We start from the raw sequence: 15,282 nt of genomic DNA on the forward strand, positions 1-15,282 counted from the left end.
AGTACTGTAGAGAGAGAGAGAGAGAGAGAGAGAGAGAGAGAGAGAGAGAGAGAGAGAGAGAGAGAGAGAGAGAGAGAGAGAGAGAGAGAGAGAGAGAGAGAGAGAGAGAGAGAGAGAGAGAGAGAGAGAGAGAGAGAGAGAGAGAGAGAGAGAGAGAGAGAGAGAGAGAGAGAGAGAGAGAGAGACTTGTTGCTTACACCAACGCCTATACAGTCACACACATTCCTTCACTTTATTTACATTTTAGGTTATTCCCATTTCTATTTTCTCTGTATTTTCTTATCTTTTATTTTTACAACCCAAAATATAAACACAATCATGTGCATTAGGTAAATATGTAAGCGTACACTCATTCGCTGGCATTGGTGGCACAAGCTTAGCATTTCAAATACTTTTACAGTAATCACATAAGAAATCTCAATAATGATACACACAAGAATGCACACACTATATCAAGATGGTGACACCAACATCGACGAAATGCCACATGTAGACGTAAACACAAACAATTACAGGGTGAAATGAAAAATCATTAATGCCAATAAAACAGAAAATGATCAACTACATTATAGTAGTTCTTAAAATGAATTTGCTTTGAACAGTCATCATTGAAAAATGCCATATGTGCTAAAGATGTAAAGACAGGGTGTTTTACTCAAACAGTTTCCATGATAGGGAAAAATGAGTAAAGCAAATGAAATATGTTTCTGTACTGTAACAAAGCAAAAGAAAAGGAAGAAAAGTAAAGTGGAAAAGAAAGAAAAGATACAGTGTAGACAGAGAGAGGGAGGGAGACTCTTGTATCAAGCAACCCTTAAAATTTTGCCCCCCAAAAAAAATGATTTTATTGTACAGGTATTGCCCTACTTACAATGGGGTTAGGTTCCAAAAAATCCATTGTTTGTTAAAATTGTATCTTGAATATCGCCTAACCTACACTAGAGTAATCAGTACCATCTATACATATATGGTAGCCTAGCCTACACTACACAGTATACTCTATACATATACAGTACAGTATAGCAATTATTAATATCAGCTAATTCTCCAGGTTCAATGCAGACTGACTTATGATAATTCAGTATAAAGAGAAATTGAATAACAAACACGGCTTAGTCCATCAGTAGCCTAGCCTACATTATATTGTACTCTACATTCATACATTAACATCGTATTATACAAACATCAACATAATGAATGTGCATCTTTTCCATGGATCTTTTAAAAAGTTATGTATCCAATAATATTGTATGTATTCTTATATTGCTTTTATATTATAAATTGCGATCCTACCGATCAATGTTTTGATTAGGAGGTCAGTTGCGTGGTAAGTTTATTTTACCATATTTAAATCAGTTCAGAGCACTCTTCTTGCTTCTACTTAGCATAAACGAATCTCTAGATATTTTATTTATATGGGACAAGGATATTTTCATTATACGAAGTGTTTTTAAGTCGAACTATAACTTAAATACGTCTCGTTGTGATATTAATTTAGCTATTTTTTTCATTAATAGATGACATTGGCAGCTGGCCATTTGGGGGCATGTTTGTTTTGTGTTCAAAATATCAAGATTCCTTTTGCTATTTTCTCTTGATTTCATCATAATGAGAGTTTTACGTATTCATCTTTTATCAGCATGAAAACAGCAGTAATGTGTGTTCTTTCATGCCCAGTAGTTTTGATTAAAATACTTTCTCTCCAATTTTACTAACGGTTGAGTTTCATCCATGTTGTCAATGCATGATAATTTACAGTCATTAGCAGCTTGAACATTGTTTTCTCAGCTTCAGCTAAAACTTGCCAATCTTTTCTCCAAAGCGAATGAGGGTATAATGTAAAAATATATCGGTCCTATTGTACTTAATGTCATTTGTAACATAACTATGGTAATTGTTTAACGGTACGACAGTTGAAATACAAGCAAAACAGTTGTAGTTATCCAATTCGCTTATTAGCAAAACAACAGTTTCTCTTTCGGTTGTTTATGGCTGTACGCATTTACGCAAGAGTATAACGTTACTAACAGTACTTTTATCATTCTCTTTTACTTTATTAACAAGATGTTGGAATAAAGAGGTGGAGGAAAGGAAGTTGGTCTATTGTAAGTTGGCCTCTCTTGTTGCCTGATTGTACGCTGGTGCCTGCACCCGCATGAAATTTAAAAATACTTTCTAAATATTCGAAATCGAATTATCGTAACTCGTGCACTACCTGTACTGATACAAATTTGAGCTTTAGAGTTTACTTACAAACGCACAAAAATCGCAAACGAACACTGACCTATTTTAACTTCCTATACAGTGAGAGCAAGTGAGGTCGGCTCATTGAATTGATGTACCTATTCCAGCCTCTTGGGCTAACGTATCGTACACCGTAAGCTGGCTGACTGTACGCTGTTGCCTGTGCCAGTCGCGCGTGAAATTTAAAAATGCATAATTTAAAAATATTGTTGTATCGATATTAATTGCTAACCCCAGCGTAAAAGCGAATTATCGTAACTCAAACACTACCTGTATACATATCTCGTGTATCATGCTGCTTGCATTTTTGATACCCCTTGGTAATCCCATCTCTTTGTTATACAAATTAAGGCTGAAAATAAAAACACTTTATTTACTGAACGAATTTCATTTCATCAGGTAGATCATACTGTACTCGGCTATGATTGTAGAGCAAATTTCATTTTTGGTACACTGTATTTGGCTAGGTTTTCAAACACTTAGGCTTTTGTAACAATTCATACCATCTCTCATAATTAACCACCACTTACCAAAAAACTGACATAAACATCAAGTACAATGTAAACGCGATTCGGGAAACGGCTCTTTGCAATTTTATAATTTTATTTTAATAAATTATGTTATGTAACAAATTATGTTAGTTTACCTTTGTATACCCATTTTACATTTATTCAGAAAAATAAAAATAACTCCTGTGATACATTTGCTTCTTTTAGCAACTAAAAAATTATTCTCCTAATTCTTTTGCTAGTAAGCTCAATCAGCTGATCCTGGTGGATGATCATCTTTTTATACATAGTGTGATACCATGAAAATAATACAGTACAAACTGATTCAGTAAATAAAATGTTTCATTACCACTACTTTTATCTTAAATAGAGCTGTAATAGCCTATCTGACTTATGTAAATGCATAATGAGAGTAACATCTAGCCTAGGTCAATAGTTCACAAACATATTTTGTATCTTGAGTATGGTAATACAATATGGTAACAACTGATTAAGAAATAGTAAGAAAGTTGCTGTATAAACATACATAAATGATGATACAACCTTGAAGGTTGCAGGAAACAGAATTGTGTTATTACGAGAGAGGCAAAGAGGTTGCATTTTTTCAAGTATTTATGCTGTATGTTTTGTTACAAATATAGGGGGAGAAAGCAGATAATTGCCTTTTGCATAAAGTTGTCAGTTTAAAGTGTGTTGGTTGTTGTTTACAAGCATATTGTGTTCAGTCAAGTGGTATTGACAAGGTTAGGTGGGGAAGGGTGCACAGGTGCCCTTGAACACCCACAGATTTTTTTTACTCGCCCTTGCCCAATTTTACCATTATCTGCTGGGCCCTTGGCTCTGACAATCATGGGATTACTGTATATATTTTGTCTATAATGGTGCTGCAGACCTTTCAAATAACACTGATGTCTAGATAATTTGAATATGGATAATTGAGAGGTTACTAGTATATGGAGAGATTTGTTCATCATTCAATTAATTTTGCATGCATTTCTAACCTTACCATTCTTGAAGAAACACCATCAATACTTTCACCTCTACAAAATATTCAAAAGCACACTAAATATGATGAAATGAAATTGTAATTCAGTATTATTATTAGTATTATAATTATTATTAAAGTGAAATCTATTCATAAGGAGCAAGCCCACAAGGGCCACCGACTTGAAATTCAAGCTTCCAAAGAATATGATGTTCATTAGGAAGTAAGAGGTGGCAATGGGAAATACATAAAGAAGAGATCACACTTATTACAAAAGAAAAAATAAATAAATTAATAAATTGATAAATGGTCAGTCACCCATAGAACCACTTCATGACATCAGAAGTTGTGGTCCAAGTATACCCAAAATACATTCTAAACCTGCCTGTGACATGTTATGCTTATGGTAAATAATACATATGGTATGTAGGATGTCTAAATGCTTGGAATCTTGTGTTCTGGGTGTTATATATATATATATATATATATAATAAAAAATATATATATATATATATATATATATAATAATAAAAAAAAAAAAGGCCACAGGAGCTATTGAACTATAAATTTTGAATTTGAGGTTAGGCCACCGTGAAGCCCTTTTCAAAAGTCCAGTCCAAAGAAAACAAGAAATTCACTGAGGCACAGTTAGCCACTCAACAGTAAGGCAATGAAAAGTGGTAATTGAAATGGCTGGGCAAAAAGAAAACTAAATCCTTACTTCCTCATCTTCCAAGTCAGTCATCATGTTGAGCATCTGTGGAATGAGGGTTGTCATGTATTTTGCACCAGCTTTCCGTACCATGGCTGGTGCAGTCTCTGCTAATGTTACCACCACTTCAAGCAATAAATGCTTCCAGGCATCACCTACACTAGGATCAGGTAGAGCCTGCAATAATAGAGCAAAATTAACACAGAATACTTAATCAAATACAATACAGATATAACTGCTATAAGAACAATCAACAACAAAAATCAACAGAATAAATTACCTTTATTGCCAGCTGTAAAATGGCCTCAACTTGTGGGCGCAAAAACTTGGGGCAACTTTCAGCAAGATCAACCAAGCACTTCAAAAGAGCATCATCGTCACCAGCTTGTATGCTATTTGCTATTATCTGTAATAAATAATTACACATCAAAACATAAGTACTTTTTAACTGTCCTACAGTTTCACTTGCTAAATCACCAGAGAGAGAGAGAGAATGTGTTTCTGTGTGTAATAGGTTATACAGGCAAACACTGGAGCACTTTCAGGCCCTGAACTCTTAAGACAATGAAAAGGAGTTGGGGTGATTAAATACCATGATGGAGCTCCAAAAAATATATATGAAGTAGAACAATCTGAAGGTGAGACTCAAAGAAAATCCTAGTTGAAATGTGAAGTAACAGTTGAAGATGTTGGACAGCAAAATGGTAGCAAAGATGCATGATAAAAGCAAAAGGCTAGAAAGTGGGTGTAGCTTGGGGCCAAAGGTAAACTGCAAAAAACCTTCAGCAATGAGAAAGAGAAGAACTGACAGTAGATTGGCTCCATGTATACATGGAATGGCATAACACTGAGAAGGTGCTCCCTTAGCTTGATTCAGATATTTGTATACCACTGAAAGAATGGAGTTGGAATTGACTTGAAAACTGGATACACAGCTTCAGATCAAATTACAATTTCACCTTATATTGAATTCACAGAAATAATGACCAGGCTTGTCCAGCAGATTTCCAGGAAATTCTATAACTTATTTTCAAACATATGCACTCTTTGACTAACTAACGACAGTTAATATACAAGGAAGACTATTTTATGGGTCCATGGGTTAGAAGTCGGTGCACATATCAAAAGCCAAGAGCAACTTTGGCTGATTATGGTTAGTGTACAATGGGATTCAGAGCACACAATGCCAGCTTTTGGCTTCAACTGCTGGCCAGCTTGAAATCATACTCTTCTTGGTTTTCTGGATGTCAACTATTTTGTAGCATCGTGCCTACACTCAACACTACTCAGGTGATTTTACTGCCTTCATGCTACTGAATACTGTACAGTATTTCATTCTTTCTGTTTAGCATGAACAATGGTTGTGTTCTATTTTCCCCTTGCAGATTACGTAAATTCCCACAAACTGTTGGTTAGACAAAACTATCAAACAATATTCCACAATTGGTCTAATTAATGTTATTCATGTGTCCACATGATACTGATGTCTTTGAAAATGTTCTCAGATTACATACATAACTGTTTATGACATTTCACTATAATTCTGTCACTAATAAAGGCTGCCTTTTGACAACATTATAGGTTGCCTTGAATCTCTGCACCTATGGACAACCTGAATTACGTAGTGCATTTGACTACAACAGGAACTTTCAGCATATAGATATACCAAATACTTTGGCATCTGCTTTAGATTTTTCAACTTAATTTTTCATCACATGATGATCTCCTGAGATAGAGTACCTCACTTCATCTAAAGGACTTTTATATTTTGGATAGATTTTGTCTAATGCTTTGTCATTTTTTCTTTATTGTTGTCTTCTCTCAGCACAAAAATTGGTTATTTATTTAGTTGAGCAAGCTATATAAAATCAAAAGCAGTAGGCCATCAAAATATTTTATATGAAATATTCAAGGTTGTAGGTATTAGCACTGCCATGACTAATTTACAGGCATACTTTTGAATGAAAATGTATTATTATACTATCAAGATGATTATCATCGATTTTGCATATTACTGCAATTATTTTTTTTCCAGTTGTTCATTATCAGCACCATCTCAAGTGCAACCAGCATGTTAATTTTTTTTTTTTTTTTTTAAGAACTGTAAACTTCTTATCTCAGTGATGGTGTTGTAATGCCAGTTCTAGGTATAATCAATCAATTAGAGGTGGATCACAATAAAGTCAAATGAGCCCCCTTTGGCCAATGGGTACAGGTTGGATGGCCCTATCTACGATTCATAACAATCAATGAGATACTGCTTGATTTTGAGTGAAGTTGCCTCGTAGAGGTCGAAAGCTAATGAGGATGATAGTAAGGCATAAGGGCACAGTCAGGAACGTTAACTAATAAGTCCCAATTGATCTGTGTATCATACCTAGTATAAGAGTTTGAAGGTCTTTTTAAACTGTACAGTATGCAATACAATTTACACTTATTTGAACAGGCTTACTAAAAATGTGCATTCTTTTTATGGATTAGTCATGTATCTCAGTCTGCTAAATTTTCAGAAACTGCATGATCTGAGCATTGCTAATGCTGCTTTATTGTTCAAATTTAAACTGTCATGTAATACAATCAAAGTTTTGAAGCTCATGTTCATATATAGGTACAAGCTTGTGTTTCATATATAGATATGAGCTTGTTTTACAACTCATATCTCATAAGGAGAAAAACTACCATTCTTACATTCAAAATGGATAGAACAAACTATGTTTTAATGACAAGAAATTGTGTTAAGAACAAAAATAATGACAGGGCTAAAGTCATGAATGTGTGAATTTGTACTGAATAATGAAGACAGTGTCATCTATAACACTGCAAGAAACAGCAAAAAATAAAAAAGGTTTCTTTTTTTTCCTCATCCTCAGGACAAACTTGCACAATGTAAGAACAAATCACAGGAGACTTAAATACTTGAACCTTGAGAGGTCACAATGACCGCCAGTGGAAAAAAAAAAAAATTCTTCAATGTGAAGTTTCAAGGACAGGTAAAGGTGCTGTAAAATATTTGTCATTGTAAGAGCATAACTCAAATTAATGTTCTAGTATGAATCTGGTCATATCATTTGAATCTCCTTAGCAACTTCCTCTCAGTATCTATCAAAATGTCATTATACAGTACAGAGATAAACAATTAGCATTTATAGCATAATAGTCACTTTCCATGAAGGGGAAGAATAGCAATGGTTTACCTGGAGGAAAGCTGGAAGAAGATCAGCAAAATTTTTCTGAATGTTAGGCTCATTGTCATGGAGTAAAATAAATGCTGCTGTTGCTTTAACGGCCAATGCTTGGACAGGGGGGTTTGCAGAATCTGCTAGGGATGATGTTAACATTGCCTTTATCATGCCCAAATGCTGTTGTTGTTGATTACCAAAAACACCTGGGACCAAGCTGAAAAACATAAAAAACTAAATCATCACAACTCACCAATGTCATAGGAAATTAAGAACTGGAAATAACATACACAAAATTTAGTTTTATAATTTACCAACGAGCTTTTTGCAAAGCAACTGAAATACAGTATTCAATAACCCTGTAAGCATGAGCAGATCGAGGGACACATGTATTTGACCATGGAAGACGTATCTGGCAAGTCTTTATTACTATTTGTAAACATGAAGAGTCTAATTATTAATGCATACCTGAATAATGTGAGAGCTATTTCCTTATGATTAATGTTAGGTGAACTAGCACTCTCAAATAGGAATTGAAGAAATTCGGGCCACATGTTGTTGCCTTCATCATCAATCATGTTATGTGCTAACTCACTAATTATGTCACAAAGTTTCTTGCGCATATTTCCATCTTCCTCCTGCTGTACGGAAGCAAGCAACTGTGAGCGAACTTGAGCCTGTGTTTCTTGTGGTAACTGAAAAAAAAAAAAAAAAAAAAAAATGATGAGATGAAACTCTTCTTCATGGTAAAACCAAGATTAAATTCAAAATATAAAACAGAGATAATGCTGAATGTATAAAAACAATTTTACTTACAGTTGGAAAAACTTCGTCAAAGTTTGTTGTAAGGAGCCTTCTAAGGAGGACAGCTGCCATTGTCCGTGCATCTTCGCTGGTTGACTTGTCAACAACATTGCTTAAAAGGAACTGAAACTTTGTGCTCGGCGCAATCTGGTCGTAAGTGTTCTGTGGAGATAAAAACCTTAATTAAAATTGAACTCTAAAATTTCTATAACTATATATATATATCACACTAGCTGACCAATCCAGCACTGCCCGTGAAAACTCTGAATGACAATAAAATTCACTCTCTCTCTCTCTCTCTAAAAAGACAGTTGCCCAGCATTTTTGACATTAGACGCTAATATCTGTTATTTTACATGTCATCCCCTTCCCACCCCGCCTTCCTATCGGGGCTGAACTTGGACTTGAAGGGCATCGGGAGTGTCAGTATTCATCTCAGTGACCTCAAAAACTATGGATTAGACACTAATATTTGTCGTTCTCATTTATTTTTACATGTCACCCGCTTCTCACCCCCCCGGGGGGCTGAACTTGGACTTAAAGGGCATCAGGAGTGTCACTAGTGATGTCAGTGACCTCGAAAACTTTGGATAAGACACTAATATCTGTCGTTTTCAGTTATTTTTACATGTTATTTTTATATGTCACCCCCTTCCTATGGCTGAACTTGGGCTTGAAGGCATCAGGAGTGTCACTATTCATCTTAGCGTTCTCAAAAACTATGGATGGACGGATGGATGTGATATTTAGGGCAAAAGCCAAGGCACTGGGGCCAAGAAGGCCATTCAGTGCTGTAAAGAAGAGAAAATAAATTATGTTCAGGTAAATGAATTTATGAATTAGCGAAGGAAACGATATATAAATAATTTTAAGCGATGTGACCAATAAATAAAAAAAAATATGAAGTTTAACATATGATGTGATATACAATAAAAAATTCATTAAAATTCTGTATGATGTAATAGATACTGTATATTAGTAAAAAATTAAATATCGTTAAAAATTTTTATACACTTTAAAATAAGAGATGATAAAATACTAGCAGCTTTCACTTTGCTGTCTGCCATCTCATTTCCACAAATCCCCACATGAAAAGGGACCCAACAGAAAGAGACTGATTTATGCCAACAATAGATACAAAAAAGCTACTCCTGAACTTTTTTAATTAATGGATGAAAGATATTAAATTTTTTAATAGCTTCTAAAGTACTTATCAAATCTGAGTACTGTATATGACAAAATTTGTGTCACTACAGTAAACCCCCCGCATTCGTGGGGAATGCATACCACACACACCCTCCCCCCATTAGCTAAGACCAGCGAATACTTAGAACGCTTCTAAAAACACTCAGAACTGCCTATTTGGATAGTTCGAACACACAAAACAAACTAAAAATGCTTATACAGTGGGATTAGGTTAAAAAAAAGTTTGTTGGAAAAGAAATACCAAAACGTATCTCAAACATAGCCTAGCCTACACTAGGGTACTCGGTACCATGTATACATATACGAGTATGGTAGCCTAGCCTACACTACAAATATACATTCATGGTATAGTAATTATTGTCAGCTAATTCTGGATGTTTATGCAAAGTGACTTATGATAATTCTGGGGAAACACGCTGCTAAAAATAGCTAATAGAAAGGAAAGAGCTAACGCATTCAGTAGCCTTATATTTTTTTTATCAGAGTACAGTAATTGACAGGCACAGAAACCTTACAATAATGTGCACAGTTGCCCTTGGTGTTTCCAATGTCACGATCACATCTTACTAAGGGGCAATATTCATAATGGCATTAAGGAAGACTAGTTAGGTTTTGGAAATAATTACTTTTCCATACCTACTTCATGAACATACTACAGAGGGAATTTAAAATTAGACTTGAAAACGAGAGAGAGAGAGAGAGAGAGAGAGAGAGAGAGAGAGAGAGAGAGAGAGAGAGAGAGAGAGAATGATCTTGTCAAGGACAGGCCATTCCGCTTAATGGCATACATCAAAACAGAACAGCCTTATTTTCACCCCAAATCCCACATCTATCCCAACTGTGACCCACAAGGGTCTACTAGCAACTAAGTTAACTCTTTAGAAGAGGATCCATACTACTGTAATGTCAAGCCTTCACCCAGTTCAGTTCTGAGGAAGTCGCACTCCCATTAGCTACGAGACTTGAAGAGAAAGGGAGCATTCGCCAATATTTTTTTATTTACATTTAACAAAACTTCAAGATGGAACATGTAACGTGGAAGCAAGGCACACCAAATTGTAGCAATTTAACTGCAGTTCCACACCAACGCATTTATGACAAAACAAACCGTTCAGCTTTAAAAAAAGATTAGGTAAAAAATATAATCAAGTTTGTTTGTATATATATATATATATATATATATATATATATATATATATATATATATATATATATATATTGGATATAACTATGTACATGCATCGGCTAAATATTTACAGTAGACGACCCAAAGGAGTCAGGACTAAAACTATCTTTTGTTTAAAACAGCGCCACCAGCGCACTTGGGGACGTTAATGCCGTGTAGAAGCGCCATGTTTTTATAAAGAATGTGGGCCTACAATAACATTTCTTGGGAATATAAGCAGTCTCTGATAAAGCCCAGAAATACGCGTACAAGAGCTTTTAGTGATAAAAATCAACAAGGAAAAGTACTAGGGTTCTCTCTCTCTCCAACACTCCGCCGTCATCTTCCGAGTCGAAGTTGACCTTCAAAACTCAGAGCTGACTCAGTCATACCAACTTGCTTTCAACAAATCCGAATTCTGATGACTACTGAAGCCTCAGTTCATTCTTGTCGGAAGGAGAACTTGGCATAAGGAACTTGTAAATGACTATAAATGCAAAAGCTAAAACCGAAACACAACTTAGACACTTTAGAAAACAAAAACTTTTGATAATGAGGAACCTTAGTAACACTGGTCGCAGCGAGGGAGATCACGCAGTGCTGATGCCACATCAGAATTTTTTCCCCCTTTTTTCATTAAAGTTATGTTTTGGACACAGCACACTTTTGCGTATCCCATGAAACCCCTATAAGTATCAAAATGTTTAATCAGCCAAAATAAAACTATCAAATAATTCTTTAAACGTAGCGAAACAACCACGTGACAAGAAAAAATTCACTTCGCGCCAAAACCCCCTCACTGGGTTACAAAGAGGTCCATGAACCGAATGGTCTCTACCTACCCCACTCCACAAGGGCTCCCAACAAAACCCTCCCTACCACCACCCGCCACGAACGCTAACCCTTACTCTTGTTCTTGCTAAACTGTTTTTCGTGTTGTATGTAAGAACACAAAATCTTAATTCACATACTGACGACTACGAAACTGCAAGAGAGAAGAAAAAGCCATAACAGAATTCCAACTAAAGGAAATAAGAGGTTGAGCTGTAAATCAAGTTAGACCTTCGGCATTCTCCGGACTTTTCCTTCTGACCAGTGTACCTCATCCTCATCCCCTCCCAATGCTTCCCCAATAACCCCAAGAACAACAGTTACTTAACAGCTTTCCCTCAACTCTTGGTTTGGTATGACACCAAAGTGTACCATCCCACCATATTTTTTTTCTTATACATAATCAAGGGCTGATAATTTACTAAAACATATATAGAGAAACCCTCTCACTATATCGTAACACCGTTATAGTTTCCCCTCACCATCACTATAAATTACATAAGCATCTAATGGATCAATAATATTTACCTTTTTTCCAAGGACATAACAAAAACAAAAAAAATTACTCGTCTAACCATCTCAAAGAAAGCAGGTACACAGCAGCTGATAAGGAAGCGTTATGATTCATCAAGATCAATGTATAAGTGGACTTATTTTCTAATCAAGTTTTCGAGACAAAATATGTTTGAAGACAGAGCGAGAGGCAGAATCAATGTAGACGACACAAGACACGTTCATGAATTCTTCATGTTTCAAATGTGCAAGTTCACACACTGCCTCACCGCCCCCCCCAACCCCCGTTGAGGTCTTTTCTAGATAAATCCAGTTGTATATGAAATTTTCCCATTTTCTACTTAATATCTAAGCAGAATTGTCCTGTACCTGCTCTCCGGCAATCTCTCCCCGTTATTATTGTTCATTAGGTCATAAATACTAAAACGGATCACGAATTCGAGTTGGTTGATAGGTTTACATTAAGCTGTCCTCAGTACAGGCCCTTGGCCAAAGGCGGCAAGTAAAAATACGGTGGGACATCTGGTAACATATATCAGCAGTGATAATGACGATGATGTTTCTACAAAAATAAATAAATTAATTAATAGCTAATATCATCACAGAGGCGTCTCTGTTGAATGGCGACAGTGGTTAAAATCAGTCTTATAAGCCCTTTCGCACTTGGCCACATTTTGGGCGGGGCCCATTGCTAACATAAGGCCGACTTAAACCAAATCGACCACTCATTACAAACGTCGTCCAAAATACGCGGGCTTGGGCTCACTTCTGACTGACGGCAACGAATGTCTGTAGTGTACCCCAGCTATGGTCTACAATGGGAACCACCCTTTCAATCTTTAATTACTTGTGTGTGTCATCCATGCAGTTGCGTGTTTGCTAAAGCGTGCGCGGCGCGATGGGCATGTTCCATTATTTAATTTTATATCATTAGGAATAAACAATGATGTCTTACATTTTACTTACAAGGCCATTACAATGCCAGCAAGACTCCTTGGAATTAATGTACGTTAACAGCTATCACACTCCCAGGATTTGCAGTAAAAAAAAAAAAAAAAAAAAAAAAAAAAAAAGTGGAATTTTGGAAAGTCAACAACACCCGTAAGCCGATCCCTCAAGCCGGCGGGAAAAAGAACAGCTTTCTAGCTACGACGGCGCCATGTGGCCGATGACAAGAAGGGGGAGGGGGGATGGGTAGGTGTCGATGGCTGGGATGGAGTTTACACGTACCCGTATGCATCTTCACATTCGTGACACATGCATACGTAAACTGAACTGTAAGCCCTAAAAACAATTCAGAATCTCATTTCAGAATAAATATTGTCGAATTATTACTCATATTATGTGAAAACTTACCCATAAACATCCTGCAGCAATTCAAGCCAATAGCTGCTTCCCTTACGGTGGTAGAAACAAATAATTTCATAAACATTTAAAATATACATAAATAAAAATTTAAAAAAGCTGCGATAATCCCTGTTGAGAAGTATAACCAAAGAAAAAAATCCAAAGTGTGCCAGATTGCTAACATACAAAAGGGAAGACAGCAATGAAGATAGTAATCTCTCCAAATTGCAGAGAAAATTACTGGGGAGTTTGAGCTTTACCATTACTACCTCCAGGTTTCCAGTAAATCTTGAAAATTCAACTTACTTTCTCTTTCAAAAGCTACCGGGACATCACGAAGCCAATCTAAATTTCAGCCTGAACACTCAAAAGCATCAATAATTTCAACAACTTGCAAGCCATCACTAATTCATTAGCCAAACTGGTCTCAAAAACATCTGAGAGAGATACACTATCCACTCAATCCATCCCTATCCTATTACACCCTTATCCCTTCATCCAATACACTCATCCTTCCCACGAGCTACACACCAGCAACCCAACAGGAGATTCACCCCCACCATCTCACCAGCCACCATCCATCGCCACCACGTCACATACTCGGGGGAATATGAGAGGGGTGGGGGGTGGGGGGCATCCTTCCCGCCTTGAACACAACGTCCACTCCACCATCACCAGCCTCGGACAGTGCACAACGAGGCTAGACCGTTGAAGCCCGAAACTTTCTTCAGGTTCATAAAATACAAGACATAGCTGTTCTCATCATCGCATGATGGATGACAATAAATCGGTTACAGCTAACGTATGGCAACAGCAACACTATAAATTACCCAAGAACGTACAACCAACAACGAAAATAGTCCTTCACGCATCTTTCAGGCAATCTGAAGGATACTGCTATTAAAACCACCGCCAGTTACAAGGGCCATGGCACAGTATCACTCACCTAATAAAGAACAAATCTACAGCCGAATTGCAAAATTAATCATTTATGAGAAAAATGTATGATAAAACTTTTTGGTTACGCCTAGAAAAGAAGCATCAATTAGGTAGTGATTTACCACATTATTAATAATGACTATATAATACTTGGTCATTTAGAATGCACTGATTAGCCTTTACGTTCGCAAACTGTTTGAATTAATCAAGTAGAAGCAAAGTCATGTTTACGCACTATACCCAGAGAATGAAAGGAAAACTGAAAAATAGATGACAAACATTTCTATGGGATATTCAATTCTTTCTTTACCTTTACCCCTCCTTCATACACAAACACACACACTATATAATATATATATATATATATATATATATATATATATATATATATATATATATATATATATATATATATATATATATAATCACTTTTCTCAAACTATAAAAGTTCTATATTAAGAAGGCCGATTCTTATAACATCAATGAGTTTGCTTGTCGAATCTCAAGTCTCCACCCCGTCTACTTCACGTTAGTTATGGCCAAGCTTATTTCCACGCTGAACTCTCATTACCACTGACATTTTAGTTTTCCGCATCTGTGGAATCCACATCATTATGGGTGAAACAACAAATCTGAAGTCTCATTTTGACATGTTAAAAATATGGTGCTTTAGAAAACTTCAGCGGTCGGATAAACAAAGGCACTGATACACACACACACACACACACACACCCAGATGGTACACGGGGGAAGGGGGGGGGAGGGGGACAAGAAAACCACTCATGATTCCATACTATAGTGTAGCTCAAATGCCAAGTGAAGAGCAAGAAACACCGTTGCTCTACAGT

The 15,282-nt window shown here is 36.2% G+C and overlaps 1 protein-coding gene across 1 annotated transcript in view; it reads right to left on the minus strand.

Moving 5' to 3' along the window:
• The window catches only part of Karybeta3 (karyopherin beta 3), an 83,284-nt gene that overhangs the window by 16,031 nt on the left and 51,971 nt on the right, over positions 1-15,282 (minus strand). Inside the window, exons 2-6 of the mRNA XM_067088372.1 lie at positions 8,446-8,595; positions 8,098-8,324; positions 7,645-7,846; positions 4,731-4,856; positions 4,460-4,627 (exon numbers count right to left, since the gene is read on the minus strand). Of these exons, the coding sequence (XP_066944473.1) occupies positions 4,460-4,627; positions 4,731-4,856; positions 7,645-7,846; positions 8,098-8,324; positions 8,446-8,595 (873 nt within the window). The remainder of the gene's footprint in view (positions 1-4,459; positions 4,628-4,730; positions 4,857-7,644; positions 7,847-8,097; positions 8,325-8,445; positions 8,596-15,282) is intronic.

The sequence above is a fragment of the Macrobrachium rosenbergii genome, chromosome 44 (assembly GCF_040412425.1).
Source record: "Macrobrachium rosenbergii isolate ZJJX-2024 chromosome 44, ASM4041242v1, whole genome shotgun sequence".
In the NCBI taxonomy this organism is placed as follows: domain Eukaryota; kingdom Metazoa; phylum Arthropoda; class Malacostraca; order Decapoda; family Palaemonidae; genus Macrobrachium; species Macrobrachium rosenbergii.